Source organism: Coptis chinensis, chromosome 7 (assembly GCF_015680905.1).
Source record: "Coptis chinensis isolate HL-2020 chromosome 7, ASM1568090v1, whole genome shotgun sequence".
NCBI lineage: Eukaryota > Viridiplantae > Streptophyta > Magnoliopsida > Ranunculales > Ranunculaceae > Coptis > Coptis chinensis.
In genome coordinates, this window is record NC_141462.1 from 10,481,829 (window position 1) to 10,495,971 (window position 14,143).

At 34.2% G+C, this 14,143-nt stretch overlaps 1 protein-coding gene and 1 pseudogene across 1 annotated transcript; one reads left to right on the plus strand and one right to left on the minus strand.

Moving 5' to 3' along the window:
• Positions 1–7,359: 7,359 nt before the first annotated feature.
• On the minus strand, positions 7,360–10,201 carry LOC147485939 (serine/threonine-protein phosphatase PP1 pseudogene; annotated as a pseudogene).
• A 1,284-nt stretch (positions 10,202–11,485) lies between these two features.
• On the plus strand, positions 11,486–12,364 carry LOC147485940 (uncharacterized). The gene has a single exon (XM_086573612.1). The coding sequence runs from the start codon at positions 11,510–11,512 to the stop codon at positions 12,362–12,364; it is 855 nt and encodes a 284-aa protein (XP_086429738.1). The 5' UTR covers positions 11,486–11,509.
• The last annotated feature ends 1,779 nt before the right edge of the window (positions 12,365–14,143 follow it).

Here is a 14,143-nt window from a genome sequence, read left to right on the forward strand (position 1 = left end):
AAATATGGAGTTTCAAACCATATATCAAGGTGATGAAATAGAGGATGAATAGAGCGATGTACTTGAATCCCTATACATATCCAACATAATATTTTGAGTCAGCACCATTTGTAGTAAGTTTTCATGAAGTCCACCTTTTCCAGCGTCTCCAAGGCAGCCTTGGGCTGGCCCATTTGGAGGCCCATTTGAACCATGTAACCAGCATCATGGACCTGTTTGTAGTCACACAAATTAGTATCATAACTAGCTTTCGACCCCATCCTACGAATGGGTGTCGTTATATTAAATTATTGTAAAAAATATTAGCAACTATGCATAGCTATGAGATATGAAAATTATATTAATTAGTCATTCAAATTTTTTGCACCACTCTCTATAAAAAGGAAGCATCAAACTTTGATAAAACTCATCGACTTCTTTTTGTTGTTAGGTTTAATAATAGAAGTTTGATTGAAGTTTTGTGAGAATGCCCAATGTGACGAAGATAATATTGAAGTTACTTGAATAGTATGACATTCTTAATCATAATAAAAAAAAAATGATAAACACTTCTTAAAATGTAAAACTATATTTGTCGAGACATTCATTCTCCCTACATATAATACAAACATGTTTTAGGGTTATTAGTTCAATGCATTTGCATCAAGTTTCTAATTTTCCATTAATTATTCTTTGAGGTTAGTTCAATGTATTGCATTCAGTTTCCAATTTCTCATTAATTATTCTTTGATGTTAGTTCAATGCAGTTCCATCAAGTTTCCGATTTCCCATTAATTATTATTTGAAGTTAGTTTAGTGAAATTGCATCCACTTTATAATTTCCCGTTAGTTATTCATTAAGGTTAATTCAATACAGTTGCATCCAGTTTTCGATGTTTCGTTAATTAGTCTTTGAGATTAGTTCAATGCATTTGCATCAAAGTTCCAATTTCCCGTTAATTACTCTTTGAGATTAGTTCAATACATCTGTATCCAATTTCAGATTTTCCGTTATTTATATTTTGAGGTTAGTTGAATGCAGTTGCATCCCATTTCCGATTCCCATTATTTAGGTTAGTTCAATGCAGTTGCATCCAGTTTCCGATTTCTCGTTAATTATTACTTGCGGTTATTTCAATACATTTGCATCCAATTTTCAATTTCATATTAATTGTTCTTTAAGGTCAGTTCAATTAATGCATTTGCATCCAGTTTTTGATTTTTGGTTAATTATTCTGTGAGATTAGTTTAATGCATTTGCATCCATTTTCTGATTTCTCGTTTATTATCCTGATAAGATTGCATTTGCATCTAGTTCCCGATTCCCAATTAATTATTGTTTGAGCTTATTTCAATGAATTTACATCCAGTTTCCAATTTCCCGTTAATTATTTCTTGAGGTTAGTTCAATGCATTTGCATCCAATTTATTATTTATGTTTTGAGGTTAGTTCGATGCAATTACATCCGGTTTATAATTTCCCATTAACTATTCTTTGAGGATATTTCAATGCATATTTGCATTTAGTTTCTGATTTCCCACCAATTATTCTACGAGGTTAGTTCAATGCAGTTGCATTCGGTTTTTGATTTTCTGTTAATTATTTTTTGAGTTTAGTTCAATGCATTTGCATCCAGTTTCTGGTTTCCCATTAATTATTATTTGAGGTTTGTTTGATGTATTTGCATACCGTTTACGATTTCCCATTAAATATTTTTCAAGGATTTGCATTCAATTTCTAATTTTCCGTTAGTTATTCTATGATGTTAGTTTAATGCAATTGTATCCAGTTTCCGATTTCTAGTTAATTACTTTTTGAGTTTAGTTTATTCCATTTGCATAAAGTTTTCAATTTCCCGTTAATTACTCTTTGAGTTCAGTTATGTATTTGAATCCAGTTTTCGATTTCCTTTTAATTATCCAATGTGGTGTGTAATACCAACTTCTACTAATCCATCTGTAGTGTCCTTGCAAACATGACATAAAAAATAATTATATTTGATTTACTATATTGGATCATAAAAGATTATCCAGTTTCCGATTTCCCGTTAATTATTCTTTAAATTATGCATTACTCACTATATGGAATCTGCAAAGATTATCTATGAACGGGTATTGTTATATTAATTATTCTAAAAAATATTTGCAAATATACATAACTATTATATATTAATATTATATTGATCACTCATCCAAATTTCTTATAACGTGAAAATCTCACTCTCCATTAAAAAAAAAACTCACATTTGATAAAACCCTCAAACTTCATTTTGTTGTTTAATAATAGAAGTTTGATTGAAATTTTGTGAGATTGCATAATAAGGCGAAGTTCATATATATTGACGCTACTTGAATAGCAATGAGTTACCAATCATACGGAAAGAGATAAGATAAACACAATTCTAAATACAAAACTATACTTATTGAGACATTCTCACAACATATAATTCTACTATGTTTTGAGGTTAGTTCAATGCATTTCCATCCAGTTTCTGATTTTCCATTATTTATATTTTGAGGTTAGTTCAATGCAGTTGAATCCAATTTTCGATTCCCGTTGTTTTTTTTTTAGGTTAGTTCAATGCGGTTGCATCTAGTTTTCAATTTCTCGTTAATTATTCTTTGCAGTTAGTTCAATACATTTGCATCCAATTTCCAATTCCTTATTAATTGTTCTTTGAGGTCAGCTCAATGCATTTGCATCCATTTTCTGATTTCCCGTTAAATATTCTGTGAGATTAGTTTAATGCATTTGCATATAGTTTCCAATTTCTAGTTTATTATTTGATAAGGTTGCATTTGCATATAGCATTTCGATTTCCGTAGTTTTCAATTTTGCATCCAGCCTAATTATTGTTTTCTTGAGGTTAATTCAATGAATTTGCATCCAGTTTATTTTTAAGATTAGTTTAGTGCAATTTTCGATTTCCGTTAATTATTTCTTGAGGTTAGTTCAATACATTTGCATCCAGTTTATTTTTTAAGATTAGTTCAGTGCAGTTGCATCCGATTTCCGATTTCTCGTTAATTATTCTTTAAGATTAGTTACACGCATTTGCATCATGTTTCGAATTTATAATTAATTTATCTTTGAGGTTAGTTCAATGCAATTGCATCCAGTTTTCGATTTTCCGTTAATTTAATCTTTGAGGGTTAGTTCAATGCATTTGCATCCAGTTTCCAATTTCCCAACAATTATTTTTTGATATTAGTTTGATGTATTTGCATCCAAGTTTTGATTTACCGTTAATTATTCTTTGAGGTTAGTTTAATGCAGTTGTATCCATATTCTTATTTTCTATTAATTACTTTTTAAGATTAGTTTAATGCTTGCATTTGCATCCAGTTTCTGATTTCCTGTTAAATATTATTTGAGGTTAGTTCGATGCATTTGCATCCAGTTTTCGGTTCCCCATTAATTGTTCTTTGACGTTAGTTTCATTCAGTATTATATATGTTTTACAATATTTGTCATTATTATTTTGCCGTTATTTTTTTTTTAAATTTTCTATTATATATTTTGTGATGTTATTTTTTGTATTTTAATTTTCCACATGTAATTTGTTTTGGTTTGGTATATAATTTATTTAAGCCCAACGTCCACTTTAACTGAATCTTGTTTATAATATATATTTATATATATATATATATATATATATATATATATATATATATATATATATATATTTGGAATAGTGATTTTTGGAATCCTTGACTATGAATAAATGTTTAAATCCCATTGTCGATGACGCATCAAATTGAAAGGGTTTTAGGAAAATCGTTTTCGGTGGAAACTATTATTTTTAGCAATTTAGTTTTTTGTCCCATATTTTTTTTTCGTAATTAGTTATTTTGTTTAGGAAAAGTTGGAGACTCTGTGAAACTCTATATATGATTATTTTTCTATAATTAGTTATATTATTTAGGAAAAGTTAGAGACTCTTTGAAACTTTAGATGAAATTGTTTTCTTATTTATATCTTACTTTTTTATAAGTAGTAATAGAGTTTAGAAAAAACTGGAGTCCCTGCGAGTGTTCCAAAAAATAGACTGATGAGAGTATAACTATAATATAGATCTAAGGAATTGAAATACGTCGTAATTATTGTGGCCATAATTGTGATTTTTTAAATTCTTAACTGAATAAATGTCTAAATCACACAGTGGATGGTGCATCAAATTGAAAGGGTTTTAGGAAAATCGTTTTCGGTGGAAGTTATTGTTTTTAACAATTTAGTTTTTTGTTTCCTATTTTTTTCTTTCGTAATTAGCTATATTGTTTAGGAAAAGTTGGAGATTCTGTGAAATTCTAGATGGGATAGTTTTTTCGTAATTAGCTATAGTGTTTAGGAAAAGTTGGAGAGTCTGTGAAACTATTGATGGGATTGTTTCCTTATTTATATCATACTTTTTTATATTTAGTAATAGAGTTTAGAAAAAATGGGAATCTCTATAAGGGTATAACTAATATATATATATATATATATATATATATATATATATATATATAAGGATAAAGATAAATATTTGTTTCCTATTTTATCTCATACTTTTTCTTAATTTGCCATGACACGTGGACACTCTAAAAACGTTTCCTCAATTGAAGAGGGTAGAGCTATAATATATATATAGCCCCGCTCTTAGACGGACATCCGTTTACGAACTTTACTTAAAAACCGAAATTTCGAAATACAAAATATACTCTCACGAAGGGTTTCCTCATGACTCGCTCCTTCTCTCTCCGAAGTCCAAACTTGTCGTGACTGTATTTCCCTCCCTCCTGACTCTCTTTATCTCTCTCATGGGGTTCCTCTTCTCTCTATTTCTAATCCTAAAATTCTGATTAAAAAAAAGTTGCATATTCGCGTGTAAAATATTTTGATTCATACTCAAAATGTTCAAATAAGAAAGGGAATTATTTATGGTCAAACTTTAAAGGGAATAGTGTTTTAGTCTCTGACAGCAAGGACTTGTGGCAAGCTCGTAATGCGGTGAATCCTCCAGTAGAGGAGAATCATCTTTGCATGGAAAAGCATCAAAAGCGCATGGATTTTTTTAACATTGATATCCTTGATATGAACTCTGGTGTGTCGACGACTGAAATGAAAGGACAGTCTTCGAGCTCATGCCCCATATTGCTCTTAAAGAATAGGAACATACGAGGACCATGTGTTGGGTATGCTACGATTTTCCTTCTTTTTTCCTCAATGTTTCATGATAAAAAGTACAATCGTGTCCAAAATAAGCAGAACTTGTTTTTATTTCAATACTTTATGTGTCCAAATCTGAATTGAACACAATGGATCCTCACAAAAAAAATTAATGTGTAAGTTTCAATCCTCTTTCAGGTGGTCTCTCATTCTCCCGTTAACTTGGGTCAAGGCTTTCTGGGTTCCTCTTGTTAACCATGGAGCTCATCCAATTGGCTTGAGAGAGAATCACTGGATTGCATGTGATGTAAGTTTATGCAACTCAACCTTCTTCCGACTTGTATATTTAATTTTTGTTAATATTGCCAATGTTAATGAAACTTTTACACTGTAGGTTGGATTGCATTCTTTCCCTTTCGATTTCCCTTATTGCAACGCACACTCATGCTTCATGGCTGCTGAGGCTATTGCCAATGATGAAAAAATGGATCTCTGTCCTATCGCTATTCGGCCTTCAAAAGTTCCTAGCCCACCTCCTTGGGACAACATCAAGCTTTCTTTTGAGACAGCCTCTTGGGAGAGTTACTCAAGACATCTACGAGGAGAATTCTATAGGAGAAAGGAATGGTTGTAATTCATTGGGTGATGCAGGCATAAAAAATTGTGACTCTGAATCACTAGAGTAGGATGCTTATCCATTTAAAGGATTTGTTGCAAGGACATCTGATATTTTAAGTACTCATTTGAATAACATTTGTGGAAACCATTTACTTGTATTCCCTAATAAGAAACTAGGGAAAAAGACCAAGCTGTTAGAGAGCAGAGACAAGCTTAAGCTTGAGCTTGACCCTGAAAGGGCCGGCCATATACCTCTTGACCGGAAACTATGTTTCCTTAGAGTTCTACTTTGTGCCTACAAGGAAGGTGCTTTTGAGGAAGGAGCTGTTATTTGTGCACCTCATCTTACCGATATTTTACTCTAGACGTCAAGGTTGGTTGTTGTATTTGGCTTCATCTTAGTTCAATCTGTTGTAAGGAAGCATATGTTGAGTATAAACACTAAAACCTAATTATTCGTTCATCTACCGGGAAGATGATGTTTTTCATCAGCTCATTTATGTGAGATTTTTGGATGTAACCATGGACTTGCATATACGTTTGGGTATCTTTTCACTTGTTGCTCTGAATTGTTGTAAATAATAAAGAAAGATAGAATTAGTTATATATGTTTTTTTTTCCTCTATTTCCTTGACGAAAATTTCTGATTCTCTTAAAGTAAGACAATAGAATGGTACTACTAGCATCCAATGGGTGCCATAGTCTTGTTTATTTTTTTTTCTAGGAAGATGGACTTTGGTGGGTAGATGAATTCCTTAGTGTTTTATGGTGTAGCATTGTTGATCTAAGAATGTGCCTTCTGTGCTTGATTAATGAATACTTTATGTAAAATATGCAGATCAGATGTACATGAAGAGCAGCTTCAAATTCCACAGATCTATGTAAAATATGCAGATCAGATGTACGTAAGTCTGTGGATTGTCATTACTCTTGATTATGTAATTTAGGAACAAGGAACACTATGATAATGGGAACACTAGTAGAAAGAGCGATTTGTGTTTGTCGGTTACTCTGCTTAGTATCCGTTTTCAGCTAGGAGTTCAATTTATTGTAAGAAAGTCATCAAACTTGTAATCAATTATCTTGGTAGTGCCTAGTTAAGGGATGAAGAAGGCCTTCTCATAAAAGTAACTATATCAACATTTCGAAGTTATTAGACCTCGGCTGAGCAAACATAACTTTGTTAAATCTTCATCAATAGAAAAAGAATGATATCCACGCTATAGAAGGATACAGCCCTAAGTACACTCCTGCTGCTATCTCAGGCTGATGTTAATTATTTAGGTGAAATGAAATTCTGAAACAGGACGCCAACGAACATAGCCCCAGAATATGTAATCCACCTCTAAGATTGATGTTTCAACAATATAATAATCATACAAGTAATCATTTTACTTAGCTATCTAGTCCCTTTTCTAATAGAGAACACCTAAACTTCGGCACCATTGGGTTCATAACAAAGGCGGGAATGTAGTTCCAAGAGGTGCCACATTCTCTTGCAATGGATGCATCACAGGGACTCTCAACTTGCAACCAACAAAGTGATTACATGCTGCAAAGTTGGTATGGACTCTCAATTGGCATCACTAGGAGTTGTTTCTATGGAGACAATAAACATGAGGCACAACATTACACTCATAGGTTACACTCAAAAATAAAAAAGTAACCAATTAGGAAGTCGAAAACAATCAACTTAAATTATTGAAATCATTACAATTAGCATGACTGCCTGATTGTTTTGAAACTAATTTACACACGAAGAGAGTAGTACAAAATAACACTTAAATAACTTTCATAACAATCCTGACGATTTTGGAAGAAAACTTGTTTTTTTTTGTATATTTGCTCCTCTGGTAGTAAAAGAAAAGAGGTAAAGACAGAATTCTCTAATTGAAGAATTATGCTACGTATCTCAAATATTCAAGCAACAACCTGTTCGCAAAATGAGATATCAACCAGCACAGGTGCACACTAACCCAGTGGTATGTATTGAGGCTCATGAATCATCCCTTTCCACCCTTATGACGTGGCATCCTTGGTTTTGAGATGTTGCTGAATCCTATTTTTCCTTTCTTATCAGAGAGCTTCAGGATCCGAAAGGAACATATTAACGAATCATCTACACTCATCATTGCATCAGCATTGTCAAACTCGCCGCAATAATTTGGCGCAGAGAATATAGTCACCAACTGCCGATTGGCAAAGAATTCATATCCATCTTCTACTACCTGGTGAGACCGGCAAATGAGATCAAGGTCATGTTTCGAAAGAAACACTGCAACCTTGTCAGGTCCAAGCGTATATGATACACCTCTGTCATTTTCTCCCCAACCTTTGACGTCTTTGTCAGGATCAGCCCAAAGCAAATCACCGAGCAAACCCTGATCCGGCACATTTATCGATCTAGCAATATTCGAATCTGATCCAAACTCCTCGGATCCGAGACAAACCCCCATGCATGCAAAGAATCTTTTCATCAATAAGAGCCGCCATAGGTAGGCAGGTTGAAGCAGTCAAGAAATACCTTCCAAAGCCGTACATTAAACCTCCTCTTGCACTCATTATAAAACTCATATATACGGTTAATGGAAGCACATTCATGGTTGCCTCTCGAAGAAAAAAAAAAATCTCGGATACTTGATCTTGTTAAGCTAGGAGAAGGCAAATGGTCTATAAGCTCTCGCTTACCATGATCTACATAGTCTCCCAAAGAACAAATAGTTTGCCTCGGAGGCAACCCACCATATTCAAACAATCGGAGCAGATCGTAATCTTGGCGTTAATTACCTTTCTTGTTTGAACATTTTGAGTATGAATCAAAATATTTTACACGTGAATATGCAACTTTTTTTTTTAATCATTTTAGGATTAGAAATAGAGAGAGGAACCCCATGAGAGAGAGAGAGAGATGAGAGAAAGAGAGTCGAGGGAGGGAAACAAATCCGCTAAGTTTGGACTTTGGAGAGAAGGAGCCATGAGAAAACCCTTTATATATTTTGTATTTCAAAATTTCGATTTTTAAGTAAAGTCCGGAAAACGGACGCTCATCTAAGAGTTTATATACATATATATATATATATATACATATATATATATAAAGATATTGCCTATATTAAGGGAAATAATGTTAGGAAAAATGTGAGTAGTAATAGCTAAGATTTTAAGGGTAAAATGTAGAACTTTAGGAAACTCGGCGTGGAGTTTTGCTTTTCAACCATGAACTAGAATTGGAATAGAGTGATCCAAAAAACTCTTTTCTGATTAGACTATACATGATGAATCTGAATAAATTAGATAATCAATTGAGGAGCCAACCTTGGACGAAGAAAAAATCTTACCAAGCCGGTTGCATATGTGCTAATACTCTTCAGCATATAGGAACATTTTGATTCCATTCTCAAGGAGGCGGGGGGATCCCGAATTCTAGATTCCTCTTCCTGTACATCATCATGGCTTCATAGTTTAGGTTTATACACAGTAGGGGTACAAGATATGAAATCCATTCCATTAGCATATATTGATGGATTTTTATTTGTTTGTTAATTAAGGTTTCTCAATTGTCCGGATTTGAAGAGGTTGATTCCCCTATACTTGAATCTGAGGCGCTTTTTATTCGCAAAGTCAGGGAAAAGATTAGAGACCAGGTATGCATTCTTATTTTGTAGTAATGCAATTTGTACTTATATATGTATATGAGTTCTGGGGTTGAATTTAAGAGATTGTAAATTCTTGACTGAATTAAAGAGATTGTGAACTTGCAAAGTGAGAAAGGACCACTTCGGTATTTGGAAACATAATTATCTTAATAAGTTTTACCGATTATTGAGTTCTTCTCAATTGGTTGAAATTTGTCTTTTTCTTGGCATTGATGAACTTTTACCCTTAACATATATCTCATGTCATGTATTGTAGGCAATGTTCTAAAAAACGGCCTAGGCGGCCGTCTAGGCGGTGCCTAGCCGTACTGATTTTCACTCTAAATGGTTGATAAAACGGTGGACCGTTTAATCGGGACTAGGCGGCGGATTAATCGGTCTAGGCGGGGCTGGACGGTTTAGAAGGTCCAGTTTGTTTTTTTGGCCCAATTTGTTACAAGCCCAATTAAATTAAAAATTCTACAGGCCCAATTTAAATTTAGTTAAAAAAAAAACCTCGATAGGGCATTAGAAACAAACAATCGGGTTCTCTTCTTCAACAAAAGATCAACTGCTGCTCTTCTTCTTCTTCTTCTTCTTCTTTCTTTAGCTTCTTCTTCTTCTTCTTCAACAAACAATTCTGTCGGTATGTATTTCTTCTCTGAGTTCTCTCCAATTCTGCTCTCTCTTTTTTTCTTCTCTTAAAATAGCTGAGGTCAAATTAAACAATCCTCACAAGTAAACCATGGCGCGACTAACGAATCTGTACCCACTGTTCCATGATTGTTGATGGAACAGTGCGCTGTGCGCCACTATTCATTGTTTTTAGCAAGTGTACGTACTACACTACTACTGTGTTTGTTTGCTTCTGTTTGTCATTTGTCCTTTTCTCATGTCTTATATTTATTAGTCTCGATCTTGTTGTAATATTTGATTTCAAATGTTTGAAGTTTGAACTTGAGTCAGTAGTACGTAGCTTGTTTTTTGTGGAAGTTTTTGAAAATTTTGAAGTAGACAGCAAGACTTCAATCACAAATCATGCATTAAGCTAATCTAGGCATCTAGCTCCTTGTTTAGTAGCTTCCACTAGAATACTAGATTTTCAGCTTGTAGACTTCATTTATTTTATACATACCTATTTGATTCATTTATTTTATATATACCTATTTTATACAGTTCAATGGCGGGAAATACGGGAAATGTGACTTCTTTTGCGGCGTCCAATGCCACCGTGTCCGATCCCGATAATCTTTTGAAACGGGATTCCAATGATGTTGGTTGGGAGTATGGGAAGTTGTTTAAGAAAGATAGCCTAGATAAATGGAAGTGTAAGTTGTGTGGAAAAGAGTTCAGTGGAGGTGTTTATAGAATAAAGCTACACATAGCGAACATTAGAGGACAAATAATCCCATGCTCAAAGTCTACCGATGAAGATAAAGCTAAGTGTAAAGCCACATTGGATGAAGTGAAAAAGAAGAAAAGTAATAAAGAGAAGCAACAACAAGAAGTGAGAGAAGAAGTTCACATTACTGATGAAGCAGATGAAGAGGTAGTGTCAAGGAAAAGGCCACACTCTCTTGGGCCTATGGATAAGTTTGCTTTTACTATTAGTCCTGGATCTTCAATTGATGCAAATAAGAAGATGCGGTAACAAAATATCAATGATGCACTTTGGAAAGAAAGGACACATGATGTGCATCGATATTTGGCTCGATGGGTTTATGAAAATGGTGTTGCATTTCATGCTACTGATAATGATAGCTTCAGAAGATTTGTTGAAGCAGTTGGTCAATTTGGTCCGGGATATCAACCTCCAAGCCAATACCAATTGAGGGACCCATTGTTGAAAGAAGAATATGAGCGAACTACAGACACACTCAAGAAGCAAAGGAGGAGTGGGCTAAGAATGGTTGTTATGTTATGACCGACGCTTGGACTGATCGGAAAAGAAGAAACATCATGAACTTATGTGTCAATTGCAAGGAAGGTACGACTTTTCTTTATTCATATGAAGATTCGGATGATGCACACACCGGAGATTTCATTTTTTAAATATGTTGACAAGTGTATTGAAGATATTAGGCCACAATGTGTAGTACAAGTTGTGACGGACAATGCCTCGAACAATATGGCTGAGGCAAATTTGATGAAGATAAAGAGACCTCACATATTTTGGAGTTCATGTGCCACTCACACATTGAACCTTATGCTTGAAGGAATCGGTAAGCTGCCTAGGTTCAAAGGAGTGATTGATAAAGCAAAGGCCTTCACTATATTTATTTATTCACATCATAACACTTTGTCAATGATGAGGAGAGCTACGAAGAAAAGAGACATAGTGAGGCCAGGAATCACTAGATTTGCAACTGCATTCCTAACTTTTCAAAGTTTGATGGACAAAAAAGAAAAGTTAAGGAAAATGTTTACTAGTGATGATTGGGAGAAGTCCAAATGGTCCAAGACTGTGAAGGGAAAAATGGCGTATTCTAATGTTCTAAGTATGGCATTTTGGAATGGAGTAACACTTTGCTTGAAAGTGTTTGCTCCTTTAGTGAAGGTACTTCGCCTTGTTGATGGGGATCGAAAGCCATCAATGCCCTTTTTACATGGTGAATTGTTGCAAGCAAAGGAGGAGATTAAAGAGGCATTCAAGAATGTGGAGGATAACTACAAACCCATTCTTAATATTATTAAGGACAAAGGTGATGGTCGGCTTGATGGTCCATTACATTTGGCAACCTACTTTTTAAATCCTTACTTCTTCAAAAATTCAGACATTAAAGATGATCCATGTGTCAATGATGCCTTTTTCACATGTGTTGAGAAGTTCTTCGCCGATGACTTTGATATGCAAGATCATGTCTCCAATGTCGAGTTGATGAAGTATAAGAACAAAAAGGGTGGGTTTGGAAGAGCCTTAGCTGCGGCGGGATGTGCCAAGAATGATGCTAATTATGATCCGGGTCAGACCGTAAGAGTGTAAGACTATATGTTATTAGATAAATAGTATTGCCTAGTTATTCATTTGCATTATGTGTTATTAAATTATTAATTAATACTAACTTGTGCTATATATATATTGTGTGTGCTTATCTACTGACTAGTTGGATGGTGGTCCAATTATGGCACTCTTACACCCAACTTGCAAAAAATGGCTTCAAAGATATTCTCATTGACTACTAGTTCATCGGGATGCGAGAGAAATTGGAGCACTTTTGAGGGGGTATGTACTGAGTACTGACTATAACATATATAGTGTGGATGTGTGGTTAACTAATTGGATCACTTAAAAGTGTACTAACATTTTTTCAAACTTCTCTTTTATGTAGATACATACAAAGAAAAGGAATAGACTAGATATAGAGATATTGAACAATCTAGTCTATGTCCAATTCAATGCTAGGATCATCAACAAGAATGGAAGGCAAAAGGAAAAAGAGGTAGATGTACTACTAGCTAGTGAAGCTAGTACCGCACAAGGATGGATTGTTAATGGTGGGGATGATGATGATGAAGAAATTGCACCCGGTTTGGGGGTTACTTGGGGAATGGTTGGAGAAGCATCCAGAGCAGATGATGTCTTAGAGCCTCGAAGAAGTACTAGAAATGTTGAAGTTAGAGAGCTCCATGAAGAGGATTTTGTATCAGATGAGGACACCGAGAATGAAGGAGAACATGACTATGAGTTTGAATCCGTTGAAGAGATCGTGTTAGAGAGATATGGATAGGAAGAGTAGTTAGACAAATAGTGGAATATTTCCACCCTTTTATTAAAGCACTACTTGCTGCATTTGTTTTGCAGCATTTGTTTTGCACTTTTGCTAAGTGTATTTTTGTTAATTTGGTCTGTTACTCTGTTTTGCCAAGTTTATTTGACTATTTGAGTATGTCAGATGGTAGACTCTATGAGTCTATGTACAATTTGAATGAAGTATTCAATTTATGATGTTTGTTAGTTTCAGGTGGTAGACTCTATCTATGTATTTCAGGGGAATTTGTGTGTTTTGTGAATACAGACGAGGCATTCATGTCGAATTCAACTGACAAAAGGAAAATATTGATTTCATTAAAAGTAGTTCATCCCATTGCAATAAATTCATGCAGTTTACAATACAATACAATTACATAAAAAACAATCACTTCAACCAAGAGAAACATATGAAAGAAAGAAGAAAAACGGTGACCCATTTTTCCATTTCGTTTTGCCTTTTCAATTCCAACAACTTTGATATCAAGCTAAGTCTTGAGGTCTTGCCACGTATCAAATAACCTGTTCTATCTAGAGAAAAAAATAATTATACATATATATTTAAAAAATTAAAAAATTAAATAATTAAATAATTAAATAAAACCGCCTAGCGCCGCCTAGAAGGCCTAGGCGCTAGGCGCTCCCCTACCATCCGACTACCGCCTAGCATTTTTTAGAACATTGATTGTAGGTGGGGATCTCATTATACTCTTACTTCATTTTGTTCTTCCAACTATTCATTTTAAAAATAAAAAGTGTATTTAGCATCTGAAACTTTCAGACCTCCTAAGATCATCACTCATGGTTTCTTGGGCTGGGTCATAAACTATCATGCAGCATACCTCTTTTTTTAAGAAATAAGCAAGGGCTAGACAGACCTCTACCTGTATTCATTAACATAATTTTACATATTGAGTCCCAATTGCATCCTCCTCTATTAGTACATCGAGCTCACTATCTAGAAGAGGACCAAAAACCAACAAAAAAGATGGAACATAAGAAACACAAATTCCT

Excerpts from the sequence above, each read along its gene's own strand:
- LOC147485940 (XM_086573612.1), top strand. The coding sequence starts at position 11,510 with ATGGCTGAGGCAAATTTGATGAAGATAAAGAGACCTCACATATTTTGG.